We start from the raw sequence: 17,113 nt of genomic DNA, 5'->3' as shown, positions 1-17,113 counted from the left end.
AATAATGTCAATGCCAAAGTAAATATACAGTATCTGTAATAAATCACAGGCTGATAGCACATGCAGTGAACACAAATACAAAGAAACAATGGCTTCAACACACTATTAATAAATGCATGACTGAACACTGAAACACAACAATGACAAACAACAATAAAGGTTTGGTTGCTGGACAGGTCATGAAGCACTTTCACGGTGGTTCAGAATATATACTGCTCAGTATATGAATGTTTCTTCATGTTTGATCACTTTCATTGCACAGGGTTTATTATTCTTCAAATGAACAGATACAAAAAAAAAATATTGTTATATATGGCAAGAAAAAGTATGTGCACCCTTTGGAATCAGCTGGTTTTCTGCATTAATTGGTCATAAAATGTGATCTGATCTTCATAAAAGTCACGAGTATAGACAAACACAATGTGCTTAAGCGAACAACACACAAACAATTATTATCTTTCATGTCTTTACTGAATACATCCCATTAAACATTCACAGTGCTGTGGAAAAAGTAAGTGAACACTTGGATATAATAACTGGTTGATCCTCTTTTGGCATCAATAAACTCAATCAAGTGTTTCCGGTATCGGAACATTCAGAAGAAATATTAGACCAATCTTCCTCACAGAACTAATTCAGATCAGACATATTCTTGGGATATCTGGTATGAACGTCTCTCTTGAGGTCATTCCACAGCATCTCTATTGGGTTAAGATCTGGACTCCAAAAGATGGATTTTCTTTTTCTGTAGTGGATTTACTTCTATGTTTAGGGTCATTGTCCTGCTGCATCACCCAACTTCTACTGAGCTTCAGCTGGCACACAGACACCCTGACATTATCCTGTCGGATATCTTGATAATCTTGGAAATTCATTTTTTCCTCGATGATTTCAAGCGTTCCAGACCCCGAAGCAGCAACGCAGCCCCAAATCATGATGCTCCTCCACCGTACTTCACCGCTGGGATGATGTTTTCATGCCATATGTAGAGCTGCATGTTCTTCCCAAAAAATTAAACCGTAGTTTCACCAGTCTACAAAATATTTTCATAATATAATAACTTCAGGTGTGCAGCAATGTTTTTGTTGGAAAGAAGTGGCTTCATTCATGATGTCCTGCAATGAACACCATATCTGTTTAATGTTTTCTGTACAGTAGACTCATGAACAGAGATGTTAACCAGTTCCAGTGATTCCTTCAAATCTTCATATGTCACTCTTGTGTTCTTCTTTACCTCATTGATCATTCCGCGGTGTTCCCTTTGAGTCGTCTTGACTGGACGGCCACTTCTAGTGAGAGTACCTATAGCACTAAATCACCTCCATTTATAGACAGTTTGTCTAACTGTGGACAGATGAATATCTAACGGCCACTTCTAGTGAGAGTACCTATAGTACTTAATCATCTCCATTTATAGACAGTTTGTCTAACTGTGGACAATTGAATATCTAACGGCCACTTCTAGAGAGAGTACCTATAGTACTAAATCATCTCCATTTATAGACAGTTTGTCAAACTGTGAACAGATGAATATCTAACGGCCACTTCTAGAGAGAGTACCTATAGTACTAAATCATCTCCATTTATAGACAGTTTGTCTAACTGTGGACAGATGAATATCTAACGGCCACTTCTAGAGAGAGTACCTATAGTACTAAATCATCTCCATTTATAGACAGTTTGTCTAACTGTTGACAGATGAATATCTAACGGCCACTTCTAGAGAGAGTACCTATAGTACTAAATCATTTCCATTTATAGACAGTTTGTCTAACTGTGAACAGATGAATATCTAACGGCCACTTCTAGAGAGAGTACCTATAGTACTAAATCATCTCCATTTATAGACAGTTTGTCTAACTGTTGACAGATGAATATCTAACGGCCACTTCTAGAGAGAGTACCTATAGTACTAAATCATTTCCATTTATAGACAGTTTGTCTAACTGTTGACAGATGAATATCTAACAGCCACTTCTAGAGAGAGTACCTATAGTACTAAATCATCTCCATTTATAGACAGTTTGTCTCACTGTGGACAGATGAATATCTAACGGCCACTTCTAGAGAGAGTACCTATAGTACTAAATCATCTCCATTTATAGACAGTTTGTCTAACTGTGAACAGATGAATATCTAACGGCCACTTCTAGAGAGAGTACCTATAGTACTTAATCATCTACATTTATAGACAGTTTGTCTAACTGTGGACAGATGAATATCTAACGGCCACTTCTAGAGAGAGTACCTATAGTACTAAATCATCTCCATTTATAGACAGTTTGTCTCACTGTGAACAGATGAATATCTAACGGCCACTTCTAGAGAGAGTACCTATAGTACTTAATCATCTCCATTTATAGACAGTTTGTCTCACTGTGAACAGATGAATATCTAACGGCCACTTCTAGAGAGAGTACCTATAGTACTAAATCATCTCCATTTATTGACAGTTTGTCTCACTGTGAACAGATGAATATCTAACGGCCACTTCTAGAGAGAGTACCTATAGTACTAAATCATCTCCATTTATAGACAGTCTGTCTCACTGTGAACAGATGAATATCTAACGGCCACTTCTAGAGAGAGTACCTATAGTACTAAATCATCTCCATTTATAGACAGTTTGTCTCACTGTGAACAGATGAATATCTAACGGCCACTTCTAGAGAGAGTACCTATAGTACTAAATCATCTCCATTTATAGACAGTTTGTCTCACTGTGGACAGATGAATATCTAACGGCCACTTCTAGAGAGAGTACCTATAGTACTTAATCATCTCCATTTATTGACAGTTTGTCTCACTGTGAACAGATGAATATCTAACGGCCACTTCTAGAGAGAGTACCTATAGTACTAAATCATCTCCATTTATAGACAGTTTGTCTAACTGTGGACAGATGAATATCTAACGGCCACTTCTAGAGAGAGTACCTATAGTACTAAATCATCTCCATTTATAGACAGTTTGTCTAACTGTGGACAGATGAATATCTAACGGCCACTTCTAGAGAGAGTACCTATAGTACTAAATCATCTCCATTTATAGACAGTTTGTCTCACTGTGGACAGATGAATATCTAACGGCCACTTCTAGAGAGAGTACCTATAGTACTTAATCATCTCCATTTATTGACAGTTTGTCTCACTTTGAACAGATGAATATCTAACGGCCACTTCTAGAGAGAGTACCTATAGTACTAAATCATCTCCATTTATAGACAGTTTGTCTAACTGTGGACAGATGAATATCTAACGGCCACTTCTAGAGAGAGTACCTATAGTACTAAATCATCTCCATTTATTGACAGTTTGTCTCACTGTGAACAGATGAATATCTAACGGCCACTTCTAGAGAGAGTACCTATAGTACTAAATCATCTCCATTTATAGACAGTTTGTCTCACTGTGAACAGATGAATATCTAACGGCCACTTCTAGAGAGAGTACCTATAGTACTTAATCATCTCCATTTATAGACAGTTTGTCTCACTGTGAACAGATGAATATCTAACGGCCACTTCTAGAGAGAGTACCTATAGTACTTAATCATCTCCATTTATTGACAGTTTGTCTCACTGTGAACAGATGAATATCTAACGGCCACTTCTAGAGAGAGTACCTATAGTACTAAATCATCTCCATTTATAGACAGTTTGTCTAACTGTGGACAGATGAATATCTAACGGCCACTTCTAGAGAGAGTACCTATAGTACTAAATCATCTCCATTAATTGACAGTTTGTCTCACTGTGAACAGATGAATATCTAACGGCCACTTCTAGAGAGAGTACCTATAGTACTAAATCATCTCCATTTATAGACAGTTTGTCTCACTGTGAACAGATGAATATCTAACGGCCACTTCTAGAGAGAGTACCTATAGTACTAAATCATCTCCATTTATAGACAGTTTGTCTCACTGTGGACAGATGAATATCTAACGGCCACTTCTAGAGAGAGTACCTATAGTACTAAATCATCTCCATTTATAGACAGTTTGTCTAACTGTGAACAGATGAATATCTAACGGCCACTTCTAGAGAGAGTACCTATAGTACTTAATCATCTACATTTATAGACAGTTTGTCTAACTGTGAACAGATGAATATCTAACGGCCACTTCTAGTGAGAGTACCTATAGTACTAAATCATCTCCATTTATAGACAGTTTGTCTAACTGTGGACAGATGAATATCTAACGGCCACTTCTAGTGAGAGTACCTATAGTACTTAATCATCTCCATTTATAGACAGTTTGTCTCACTGTGAACAGATGAATATCTAACGGCCACTTCTAGAGAGAGTACCTATAGTACTTAATCATCTCCATTTATAGACAGTTTGTCTCACTGTGAACAGATGAATATCTAACGGCCACTTCTAGAGAGAGTACCTATAGTACTTAATCATCTCCATTTATAGACAGTTTGTCTCACTGTGAACAGATGAATATCTAATGGCCACTTCTAGAGAGAGTACCTATAGTACTAAATCATCTCCATTTATAGACAGTTTGTCTCACTGTGAACAGATGAATATCTAACGGCCACTTCTAGAGAGAGTACCTATAGTACTAAATCATCTCCATTTATAGACAGTTTGTCTCACTGTGAACAGATGAATATCTAACGGCCACTTCTAGAGAGAGTACCTATAGTACTTAATCATCTCCATTTATTGACAGTTTGTCTCACTGTGAACAGATGAATATCTAACGGCCACTTCTAGAGAGAGTACCTATAGTACTAAATCATCTCCATTTATAGACAGTTTGTCTAACTGTGGACAGATGAATATCTAACGGCCACTTCTAGAGAGAGTACCTATAGTACTAAATCATCTCCATTTATTGACAGTTTGTCTCACTGTGAACAGATGAATATCTAACGGCCACTTCTAGAGAGAGTACCTATAGTACTAAATCATCTCCATTTATAGACAGTTTGTCTCACTGTGAACAGATGAATATCTAACGGCCACTTCTGAGAGAGTACCTATAGTACTAAATCATCTCCATTTATAGACAGTTTGTCTCACTGTGGACAGATGAATATCTAACTGGCCACTTCTAGAGAGAGTACCTATAGTACTTAATCATCTCCATTTATTGACAGTTTGTCTCACTGTGAACAGATGAATATCTAACGGCCACTTCTAGAGAGAGTACCTATAGTACTAAATCATCTCCATTTATAGACAGTTTGTCTAACTGTGGACAGATGAATATCTAACGGCCACTTCTAGAGAGAGTACCTATAGTACTAAATCATCTCCATTTATTGACAGTTTGTCTCACTGTGAACAGATGAATATCTAACGGCCACTTCTAGAGAGAGTACCTATAGTACTAAATCATCTCCATTTATAGACAGTTTGTCTCACTGTGAACAGATGAATATCTAACGGCCACTTCTAGAGAGAGTACCTATAGTACTTAATCATCTCCATTTATTGACAGTTTGTCTCACTGTGAACAGATGAATATCTAACGGCCACTTCTAGAGAGAGTACATATAGTACTTAATCATCTCCATTTATAGACAGTTTGTCTCACTGTGAACAGATGAATATCTAACGGCCACTTCTAGTGAGAGTACCTATAGTACTTAATCATCTCCATTTATAGACAGTTTGTCTCACTGTGGACAGATGAATATCTAACGGCCACTTCTAGAGAGAATACCTATAGTACTAAATCATCTCCATTTATAGACAGTTTGTCTCACTGTGAACAGATGAATATCTAACGGCCACTTCTAGAGAGAGTACCTATAGTACTTAATCTTCTCCATTTATTGACAGTTTGTCTCACTGTGAACAGATGAATATCTAACGGCCACTTCTAGAGAGAGTACCTATAGTACTTAATCTTCTCCATTTATTGACAGTTTGTCTCACTGTGAACAGATGAATAACTAACGGCCACTTCTTGAATTTTTAACGATGTGTTCAGAATGTACAAGAACAATACAATAATGTGTTATTAGTTAAACAGGTTGTGTTTGTTCATTATTGTAACTTAGATGAAGATAAACCAGACTTTAAGACAAATTTATACATAAATGTAGGAAATTCCAAAGGGTTCACATACTTTTTCTTGCCCCTCCATGAAGGTCTCATTAAAACAGACTTGGAAACTTCATGCCTTGATCAAGGCCTTCATCATTTATTTTTGGCACTTTTTTAAAGGCCTTTTATGTGTAGATTTACCTGTTTTATCTAAGACCCAGACTTTCAATATTAAACTATGAAAATACATTATAAAAATACCAATTATTACATGATTAAAACTATGATCATGTAAAAAAGGTGAAATAAACAGAAACCATTTAAATATTTATTGTGTCAAAATTATTTCTATAAATTTTTCAAAATTACAACTTTTCCACCACACCAAACAATTTACCCCTAATAAAGTTTTTCAAAAGTGAGTGTCCTTGTTAACCGAGTGACAGTGAAGAGCATGCTTGAAAAATCAAGGGAAATGTCACTTGTAATATAATTATTATTTATTAAATGTACTTGGTCATATTATACATAGTACACACTGTAGAGATCGTAAGAGTAGTATGCCTGTATGCTATTCTGAACACATCCAATCTTTCATTATGGGAAACATGCAGATGTGAATCCATGTGTTTTAATGCGTACCGTGAGTTTTACCCCCCGCTTGATTAGCCGATCTGGATCCTTGATGCCAAACAGTGAAAGATTTATGAAACTACGTTACCCATGAGTCCATGCACTGGACACACCATGATATCAGAATGTAAACCAGTGACTGTAAAGCATGCTGATGTTAATGACACAGAACAGGAAGAGAGATGTGCTTGATATTCATACTGTATCTTATTGAATATTAACATGCAGTCTACAGCTTCAAAAACATGTGAGTATAATGCTACTGTATCACCAGCCACTGATATTGCTCACGTTTTAAAGGGATAGTTCAACCAAAAATGAAATTCATGTCATCATTTACTCACCCTCTTGTCGTTCCAAAGCTGTATGTTTCGATGTTAATGAATATCGCGTCTGTCTTTTTAATACAAAAGCAGTGGATAGTGACTCGTTTTAAAGCTAAAAAAGAACCCAAACCCGACAGCATTTGGGTAATAATATTGATTACCATCAAAATGTATTTCGACCAGTCTCTCCTTTTCTTTAAAAAAAATTACAAATAAAAATACAAATTCTGGGTTACAGCATGGCACTTAAAATGGAAATGAATGTGGCTGATCAGTAAACGTTAAAATAAGAGCTGTTAGTCAATAAATGTTTTTTAATCGTGATTAATCGTATGTGTTTTTGTAGTTAGCTGCGATTAATCGTATATGTTTTTGTTGTTAGCTGCAATTAATCGTACATGTTTTTGCAGTTAGCTGCGATTAATCGTACATGTTTTTTTAGTTAGCTGCGATTAATCGTATATATTTTGTAGTTAGCTGCGATTAATCATATATGTTTTGTAGTTGGCTGCGATTAATCGTATATGTTTTTGTTGTTAGCTGCAATTAATCGTATATGTTTTTGTAGTTAGCTGCAATTAATCGTACATGTTTTTGTAGTTAGCTGCAATTAATCGTATATGTTTTTGTAGTTAGCTGCAATTAATCGTACATGTTTTTGTAGTTAGCTGCGATTAATTGTATATGTTTTTGTAGTTAGCTGCAATTAATCGTACATGTTTTTTTAGTTAGCTGCGATTAATCGTATATGTTTTGTAGTTAGCTGCGATTAATCGTATATGTTTTTGTGATTAGCTGCGATTAATTGTATATGTTTTGTAGTTAGCTGCGATTAATCGTATATGTTTTTGTAGTTAGCTGTGATTAATCATATATGTTTTGTAGTTGGCTGCGGTTAAGCGTATGTTTTTGTAGTTAGCTGCAATTAATCGTATGTTTTTGTAGTTAGCTGCAATTAATCGTACATGTTTTTTAGTTAGCTGCGATTAATCTTATGTTTTGTAGTTAGCTGCGATTAATCGTATATGTTTTTGTCGTTTGCTGCGATTAATCATATGTGTTTTTGTAGTTCGCTGCGATTAATCGTATATGTTTTTGTAGTTCGCTGCGATTAATCGTATATGTTTTTGTAGTTAACTGCGATTAATCGTATATGTTTTTGTAGTTAGCTGCAATTAATCGTATATGTTTTTGTAGTTAGCTGCAATTAATCGTATATGTTTTTGTAGTTAGCTGCAATTACTCGTATGTTTTTGTAGTTAGCTGCGATTAATCGTATATGTTTTTGTGGTTAGCTGTGATTAATCATATATGTTTTGTAGTTAGCTGCGATTAATCGTATATGTTTTTGTTGTTAGCTGCATTAACCATATTTTTTTTGTAGTTAGCTGCGATTAACCGCATATGTTTTTGTAGTTGGTTGCGATTAATCGCATATGTTTTTGTAGTTAGTTGCGATTAATCACATATGTTTTTGTAGTTAGTTGCGATTAATCGCATATTGTTTTTGTAGTTGGTTGCGATTAATCGTATATGTTTTTGCAGTTGGCTGCGATTAATCGTATATGTTTTTGTAGTTAGCTGCGATTAATCGTATATGTTTTTGTAGTTAGCTGCAATTAATCGTATATGTTTTTGTAGTTGGTTGCGATTAATCGTACATGTTTTTTAGTTAGCTGCGATTAATCGTATGTTTTGTAGTTAGCTGCGATTAATCGTATATGTTTTTGTCGTTTGCTGCGATTAATCATATGTGTTTTTGTAGTTCGCTGCGATTAATCGTATATGTTTTTGTAGTTCGCTGCGATTAATCGTATATGTTTTTGTAGTTAGCTGCGATTAATCGTATATGTTTTTGTAGTTAGCTGCAATTAATCGTATATGTTTTTGTAGTTAGCTGCAATTACTCGTATATGTTTTTGTAGTTAGCTGCGATTAATCGTATATGTTTTTGTTGTTAGCTGCATTAACCATATTTTTTTTGTAGTTAGCTGCGATTAACCGCATATGTTTTTGTAGTTGGTTGCGATTAATCGCATATGTTTTTGTAGTTGGTTGCGATTAATCACATATGTTTTTGTAGTTAGTTGCGATTAATCGCATATTGTTTTTGTAGTTAGTTGCGATTAATCGTATATGTTTTTGTAGTTGGCTGCGATTAATCGTATATGTTTTGTAGTTAGCTGCGATTAATCGTATATGTTTATGTTGGTTAGCTGCGATTAATTGTATATGTTTTGTAGTTAGCTGCGATTAATCGTATATGTTTTTGTGGTTAGCTGTGATTAATCATATATGTTTTGTAGTTAGCTGCTATTAATCGTATATGTTTTTGTTGTTAGCTGCATTAACCATATTTTTTTTGTAGTTAGCTGCGATTAACCGCATATGTTTTTGTAGTTGGTTGCGATTAATCGCATATGTTTTTGTAGTTAGTTGCGATTAATCACATATGTTTTTGTAGTTAGTTGCGATTAATCGCATATTGTTTTTGTAGTTAGTTGCGATTAATCGTATATGCTTTGTGGTTGGCTGCGATTAATCGTATATGTTTTTGTAGTTAGCTGCGATTAATCGTATATGTTTTTGTAGTTAGCTGCAATTACTCGTATATGTTTTTGTAGTTAGCTGCAATTACTCGTATATGTTTTTGTAGTTAGCTGCGATTAATCGTATATGTTTTTGTTGTTAGCTGCAATTAACCGTATATATTTTTGTAGTTAGCTGCGATTAACCGCATATGTTTTTGTAGTTGGTTGCGATTAATCACATGTGTTTTTGTAGTTAGTTGCGATTAATCACGTATGTTTTTGTAGTTAGTTGCGATTAATCACATATGGTTTTTGTAGTTAGTTGCGATTAAGTGCATGTGTTCCTGGCTTGTCGCGATTAATCGCATATGTTTTTAGTTAGTCGCGATTAATCGTATATGTTTTCCCAGTTGCTTGCGATTACCCGCATATGATTTTGCAGTTGGTTGCGATTAATCACATATGTTTTGTAGTTAGGTGTGATTAATCGCATGCTTTTATAGTTAGTTGCGATCAATCGCATACGCTTTTTGCAGCTAGTTGCGATTAATCTCGAATGTTTTTGCAGTTAATTGCGATTAATCACATGTTTTTGCAGTCGGTTGCGATTGATCTCATATGTTTGCGTGGTCAGTCGCGATTAACTGCGTACGTTTTTGTGGTCTGTCGCGATTACCCGCGCACGTTTTTGTCGTTGGTTGTGATTAATCGCATGTGTTTTGTAGTTGGTTGTGATTAATTGCATGTGTTTTTGTAGTTAGTTGCGATTAATTGCATATGTTTTCTAGTTTGTTGTGATTAATCGTATATGTTTTGTAGTTAGCTGCGATTAATCGTATATTTTTTTGTAGTTAGCTGCGATTAATCACAGATTTTAAAAGTGCAGAAATTTGACACTATATATACTTCTTTTCTTGTCAAAATTTATTTCATTCCATCTTAGGAAAGAAAGCAAAGCAATATGTTACAATATAATGTTTTATTTTAAAAAAAGAAAAAGTTTTGGCTTAAAAAAATTCCAGCAGTTTATTAGGCTGAGAGTCTCAGAATAAATCATAATCTATATCACTAAAAAAATGTGAAACGTTTTCTTTACAATGATAACAAACACTTGACCCTCCTTGGTTTTGTTTTGTTCGTTTTTTTTCATGTTATAAGTCTTTAATTTTAGAAAGAAAAAATCTTTAAAAACACCTTCAGAGCTTAAAGGGATAAAGTGAGTCACAATAAACTGCCATTGTATTGACAAGACGGCCCGCAATATTCGATAAAACATCTCCTTTGTGTAATGCATAAGAACGAATGTTAGAATGTTCTGATTTTAGTGACCTTTCCCTTTAATATGCAATATCTGTGCTGTTTCTCTGGTGAAGATGGATACTTTATTGCCGTAAATGACATCATTTATTTATATAAATCCTGTATGTAACAATTCTAATGAACAGCATGATGTCATTTGCAAACTCACGTTGTGATTGGGACACAATTTTGGCTCGGCTCCTCCCTCTGCTGTCTGTCACAGAGGCTCCGCCCCCAGCAGCAGTCTCTGAACTCTGTCGTCTTGTGCGCACACGGCCTGCAGACAGACGCAAAACATGGAAACTAAGAATCAATAACTAGAACTGACAAAAACAAAAATTATTTCAGAAATGATTGAAATCAAGAAAAATGTAATGCTACTAAATATTATTATCCTTTAAATCCAAAGAGACACTTTCATGCATAAAACAGCATTAAATGGTATGAACACACAACAACTTACTGATACTCGACAAGCCAAAACTGAGACTGTGAACAAAAATGCTGTCAACATTCTTAAAGAGACATTCATGCTAATTAACGTGTTAAACACGAACTAACCGCTTCTGCTGATTACTACAACATGCTTGATGCATACAAGCTTTAAATGTTTACATCATAGCAAGATTCTATATGTAAGATAAATACAATATTACAATTATTTCTGGAGATTTACAAAGATTTGATGCTCAAATACAGATATTCCAGTCAAACCTACAGATTAAAGAATCTTAACTATCTGAAACTTTACAGCACTAACAGTCCATGCGAACAGCTAACAAAGAAGCACTCGACTGACAATATTTATAACATTATATACAGTATAACTGTATAACAGTATACAGTACAACAGAAGACAACAGAGAGAGAGTCTATGAGACACAAACCTCAAATAAATATACTTATAGACTCACACACACATCTTACCCTCCACATTATCAGTGGCATCTTTGAGCAAATACAAATAGAGGAAGTGAATAACAGACATTAGCATCATTGCATGTGAGAGGCGACGGGAAGGAAAGATGTTCAGACGATTCGTTTTGTCAATCAAAGCTATCATGTGACTTCAGAAGACTTTCTCTCATTTACCTCCTCCACCCATCTGCTCTCCATCTCTCTAATTTCTTTCCCTTTATTTCTGTATGTTTGTTTTACCTAGTGAGGCGTAGGATCCGGGCGGCAATGCTGCGGCAGAGCTGAAGGGGGCAGCGGCGGGTACTGTGGGCATTCGTGACTTGGCACTGGCTGCAGCGTTGACGTCGATGTCACTGCGCGATCGTTGCAGTGAGCCCGGCGTGGACGACACGCGAGAACTCCCGGCTTTAGCTGAGAAAGAGAGAACCATGTGATATTTTTTGGGGGGGATTTTCTCCCCTTTTCTCCTCAATTTGGAATGCCCAAATCCCAATGCGCTCCAAGTCCTCGTGGTGGCGTAGTGACTCTCCTCAATCCGGGTGGTGGAGGACAAATCTCAGATACCTCCACGTCTGAGACCGTCAATCCGCGCAACTTATCACGTGAATTGTTGAGCGCGTTACCGTGGAGACGTTGCGCGTGTGGAGGCTTCACACTATTCTCCGTGGCATCCATGCACAACTCGCCACACGCCCCACCGAGAGCAGGAACAACTTTATAGCGCCCACGAGGAGGTTACCCCATGTGACTCTACCCACCCTAGCAACCGGGCCAATTTGGTTGCCTAGGAATCCTGACTGGAGTCACTCAGCACGCCCTGGATTTGAGCTTGCGACTCAATGGGGCGTGTGGTGAGTTGTGTGTGTATCGTGGAGAGTAGCATGAGCCTCCACATGCTGTGAGTCTCCGAGGTGTCATGCACAATGAGTCACGTGATCAGATGCGCGGATTGACGGTCTCAGAAGCGGAGACAACTGAGACTTGTCCTCCACCACCCGGATTGAGGCGAGTAACCGCCTTACCACGAGGGCCTACTAATAGGGGGAATTGGGCATTCCAAATTGGGAGAAAAAGGGGTACTTTTTCTTTAGCAGCTTGTTTTAAACGTTTGGGAACACTTGCTTTGATTGTAAATGAAAAATACCTCCTGTGACATACAGCATTTAACTCACTACATATAAAGATGCTCTTATACTGCTTATTTAACACATCAGTTTCTTTATAAGACAGACAAAATGTTCTTACTCCTGCTCAAGTTGCTCCCGACTGGCGTTTTAGCTGACAGTGGACGACTACAAAAGAGTGATAAAAGAAACAACGATTCAAGTGTGGAAACTCATTAGCACACTACAGAGTGATTAATAAAGCAATAATAAACAGGTTTTCTCACTTTAAACTCTCTTGTGAGCTTGAGGACGAGCGATCGGACTGCGGCAGTGACATGATACTGTCCGAACCCTTCAGATGAGACTGAAGCGCTTTCTGATAGTTCAGTTCCAGCGCCTGAAAGAGCTGCTCCGCCTCTTTTCTGAAGTGTGCGTGAAAACCCCAGTAACATCTAGAATGAAATGATCAAATGCATTAAAGTTAATGCAAATATAAGAGCAAAATCTGTACGGGCTCATTTTTCCTGTGCTTGGATTCAAAACTACTAAACAGTTAACCGTCATTTCTTGACTGTTGTTCAAAAAGTTCCTATAAAATTCCAAAATGTTCAGCTACTAATAAGAGCAACGTACATTCATCATCGTTTCATACATTTCTAAAACAAACTGCAGATTCAGTCTCGACCTGCATATAGGTTAACGGGTTATTGGTAGTACTTTTACCTCTCTTTAATGGTGCGTTCACATACAAAGCGAAGCGAGCGTTTCACGCTGTGCAATTACATACAAAATCAATGCAAAGATGCGAATTGTAAGTGAGCGAGGAAGTTGGGCTACCTGGTAAGTTCTGAAAATATGCGTGACTACTTGATTCCAGCTATTGGTTGTACTTTACTATCGTAGAAGGCCCTCCTCCTGTCCTTTTCCGGAATACTCGCGGGTTCGCGTTACTCGCGAGAACGCGAGTTTAAACACACGTTTATAATCCAGCGGTCAAACTCGCGCGAGCAATGCGAGGCAAACATTTTCTTCGCGTTGTATGTGAATGCACCATAAGACCATTACCATGTCTAAAGCAACATGTTGATCCCAAAAATGAGAACAGAATTAAGTCTGGGGCTGAATATCAGTTATCGCCACAACAATTATGCTTTGCAATTGGTATCACCCAAAAGTTATATATATATATAACGTCATATATTTGTGTCCCAATGCCCACGTGCCCGTATGAATTATGTACGGAATGTTTGTTTTTATTATACAGCACCGAATAAAATACAGAAATCACTCACTTTCTTGCAACGGATCTTGCTTCCGAATCGGCATCATGAACTCCTTTCTTAATCGTTTCCATGAGAACAGTCACATGCCTGTAGACGAAAGAACATAATACAACGTTTACTGCAACAGCCATACAGCGTCCATTTAACCTGTCTGCCAAAGCTCCGCCACAGCAGAACACGATCCCAAATCAATGAATTGGCTGTCCCAGCAGACCTCTCAAAACCGGATTCTGGATCCATTAACCAGGGAAACAAAATGCTGTTGAAGGTGATATCGAAGGCATTGCCATGGCAACAGCTGGTATTAATTCCACTGCAGTGTACTGAACATGTGTGGCAATATTAGTAACATTACTAATCTGTACGATTGTGTGTGTATCATTGTTAAAAAGCTTTGTGCACTTATCTCATCTCGATGGGACGTGTAAACTAAAACCTCTCTTGGGAATTCCGACTGTGTGTGTTGTGTGTTGTGTGTGTATGTGTGCATGTGTGTGAGTGAATGTGTTGTGTGTGTGTGTGTGTGTGTGTGTGTGTGTGTGTGTGTATGTGTTGTGTGTGTGTGTGTGTGTGTGTGTGTATGTGCGTGAATGAATGTGTTGTGTGTTGTGTGTGTATGTGTGCATGTGTGTGAGTGAATGTGTTGTGTGTGTGTGTGTGTGTGTGTGTGTGTGTGTGTGTGTGTGTGTGTGTGTGTGTATGTGCGTGAATGAATGTGTTGTGTGTGTGTGTGAGTGTGTGTATGTGTATGTGTTGTGAATGTGTGTGTGTATGTTGTAAGTGTGTGTGTTGTGTGTGTGTGTGTTGCATGTGTGTGTGTGTGTGTTGTGGGTCTGTGTTGTGTGTCTGTGTGTATGTGTTGTGTGTGTGTGTTGTGAGTGTGAATGTGTTGTGTATGTGTTGTGTGTGTGTGTGTGTTGTGTGTGTATGTGTGTGAGTGAATTTGTTGTGTGTGTGTGTGTGAATGTGTTGTGTGTGTGTGTGTGTGTGTGAGTGTGTGTATGTGTTGTGAATGTGTGTGTATATGTTGTAAGTGTGTGTGTTGTGTGTGTTGCGTGTGTGTGTGTTGTGTGTTTGTGTGTATGTGTTGTGTGTGTGTGTTGTGAGTGTGTATATGTTGTGTGTGTGTGTGTTGTGAGTGTGTATGTGTTGTGTGTGTGTATGTGTTGTGTGTTGTGAGTGTGTATGTGTTGTGTGTGTGTGTGTGTGTGGTGAGTGTGTATGTGTTGTGTGTGTGTGTGTGTTGTTAGTGTGTATGTGTTGTGTGTGTGTGTTGTGTGTGTTGTGAGTGTGCATGTGTTGTGTATGTGTTGTGTGTGTTGTGGGTCTGTGTTGTGTGTCTGTGTGTGTGTGTTGTGTGTGTTGTGAGTGTGCATGTGTTGTGTATGTGTTGTGTGTGTTGTGGGTCTGTGTTGTGTGTCTGTGTGTATGTGTTGTGTGTGTGTGTTGTGAGTGTGTATGTGTTGTGTGTGTTGTGTGTGTGTGTGTGTATGTGTGTGAGCGAATGTGTTGTGTGTGTGTGTTGTGTGTGTGTGTGTGTGTATGTGCGTGAATGAACGTGTTGTGTGTGTGTGTGAGTGTGTTTATGTGTTGTGAATGTGTGTGTGTATGTTGTAAGTGTGTGTGTTGTGTGTGTGTGTTGCGTGTGTGTGTGTTGTGTGTGTGTATGTGTTGTGTGTGTGTTGTGTGTGTGTGTTGTGTGTGTGTGTTGTGTGTTGTGAGTGTGTATGTGTTGTGTGTTTGTGTGTTGTGAGTGTGTATGTGTTGTGTGTGTGTGTGTTGTGAGTGTGTATGTGTTGTGTGTGTGTGTGTTGTGAGTGTGCATGTGTTGTGTATGTGTTGTGTGTGTGTGTGTGTGTTGTGTATGTGTTGTGAGTGTGTATGTGTTGTGTGTGTGTGTGTTGTGTGTGTTGTGAATGTGCATGTGTTGTGTGTGTGTGTGTTGTGAGTGTGTGTTGTGAGTGTGTATGTGTTGTGTGTGTTGTGTGTGTGTGTTGTGAGTGTGTATGTGTTGTGTGTGTGTGTGTTGTGAGTGTGTGTTGTGAGTGTGTATGTGTTGTGTGTGTTGTAAGTGTGTATGTGTTGTGTGTGTGTGTGTTGTGAGTGTGTGTTGTGAGTGTGTATGTGTTGTGTGTGTTGTGTGTGTGTTGTGAGTGTGTATGTGTTGTGTGTGTGTTGTGTTTGTGTGTTGTGAGTGTGTACATGTCCGAGGACTTTGTGTGTGCAAACACACATCCACATATGTGTTCATTGTGATGCTCCTGAACACTTCGTATTTCTGTATTTTGTAATCTAATTCATTAGTTTTCAATGGCCGGTCATTTTTGACCGGGAACACAACAAGTGTCACAAAGTGTAATAAAACCAAAAATATTTAAAGAAAAATGGTCCAATTTTCTTTTTTTTGTGTTTTCAATTACCATATGTGAACAAAGTCAATTACTTTTATTCCAATCAACAACAAATTAAAGTTGTCAGGGTGCAAATGACGGGAACACAACATGAGGGTTAAAGAAGCAAGATTCTTACCTGTCCAAAGAATTCGTCTGCAACTCTTGAAGCAACAGATCTAAAAACTCAAAACAGCGGCTGCAAGACACAGAAAACATTACTGATGAAATGATGATGTCTGTGATCGGAGAGGATCGGGTTAATTCAGATGTGTGTGTTTTCCTCACCGTCTGATGGCCACAGATTTAGACGTGCAGTTGCTGGTCATGATTGGGATCAGTCGGGAGTAGTGTGTGTGCTTTAATAAAGACAAACACAATGCTGTGACCACACTAATATACTGTACACATGATATCAAGACACACTTTATAATTGGCAAATTACACGGACATCCCCATCATTAAACATCAGGAATAGAGAACTATGTGTGTCAAACCCACAATTCCAAAAAAGCTTTCCATGACTGTCCAAAAGAGCCGACAGAGATGTAAATAACGTTCAAATCAATGGTATTGATCATGCATGCCGTTCCAAATTCAACACAACACTCAC

The 17,113-nt window shown here is 37.6% G+C and overlaps 1 protein-coding gene across 1 annotated transcript in view; it reads right to left on the bottom strand.

The window, feature by feature from the left end:
* The window catches only part of LOC127625872 (CLIP-associating protein 1-B-like), an 85,980-nt gene that overhangs the window by 32,503 nt on the left and 36,364 nt on the right, over window positions 1–17,113 (bottom strand). The window contains exons 14-20 of the mRNA XM_052101298.1: window positions 16,789–16,859; window positions 16,640–16,699; window positions 14,120–14,197; window positions 13,112–13,279; window positions 12,967–13,013; window positions 11,962–12,132; window positions 10,973–11,080 (exon numbers count right to left, since the gene is read on the bottom strand). Coding sequence (XP_051957258.1) covers window positions 10,973–11,080; window positions 11,962–12,132; window positions 12,967–13,013; window positions 13,112–13,279; window positions 14,120–14,197; window positions 16,640–16,699; window positions 16,789–16,859 — 703 coding nt within the window. The remainder of the gene's footprint in view (window positions 1–10,972; window positions 11,081–11,961; window positions 12,133–12,966; window positions 13,014–13,111; window positions 13,280–14,119; window positions 14,198–16,639; window positions 16,700–16,788; window positions 16,860–17,113) is intronic.

The sequence above is a fragment of the Xyrauchen texanus genome, chromosome 32, assembly GCF_025860055.1.
Source record: "Xyrauchen texanus isolate HMW12.3.18 chromosome 32, RBS_HiC_50CHRs, whole genome shotgun sequence".
In the NCBI taxonomy this organism is placed as follows: Eukaryota; Metazoa; Chordata; class Actinopteri; order Cypriniformes; family Catostomidae; genus Xyrauchen; species Xyrauchen texanus.
This window is presented reverse-complemented; position numbering and strand designations above follow the sequence as displayed.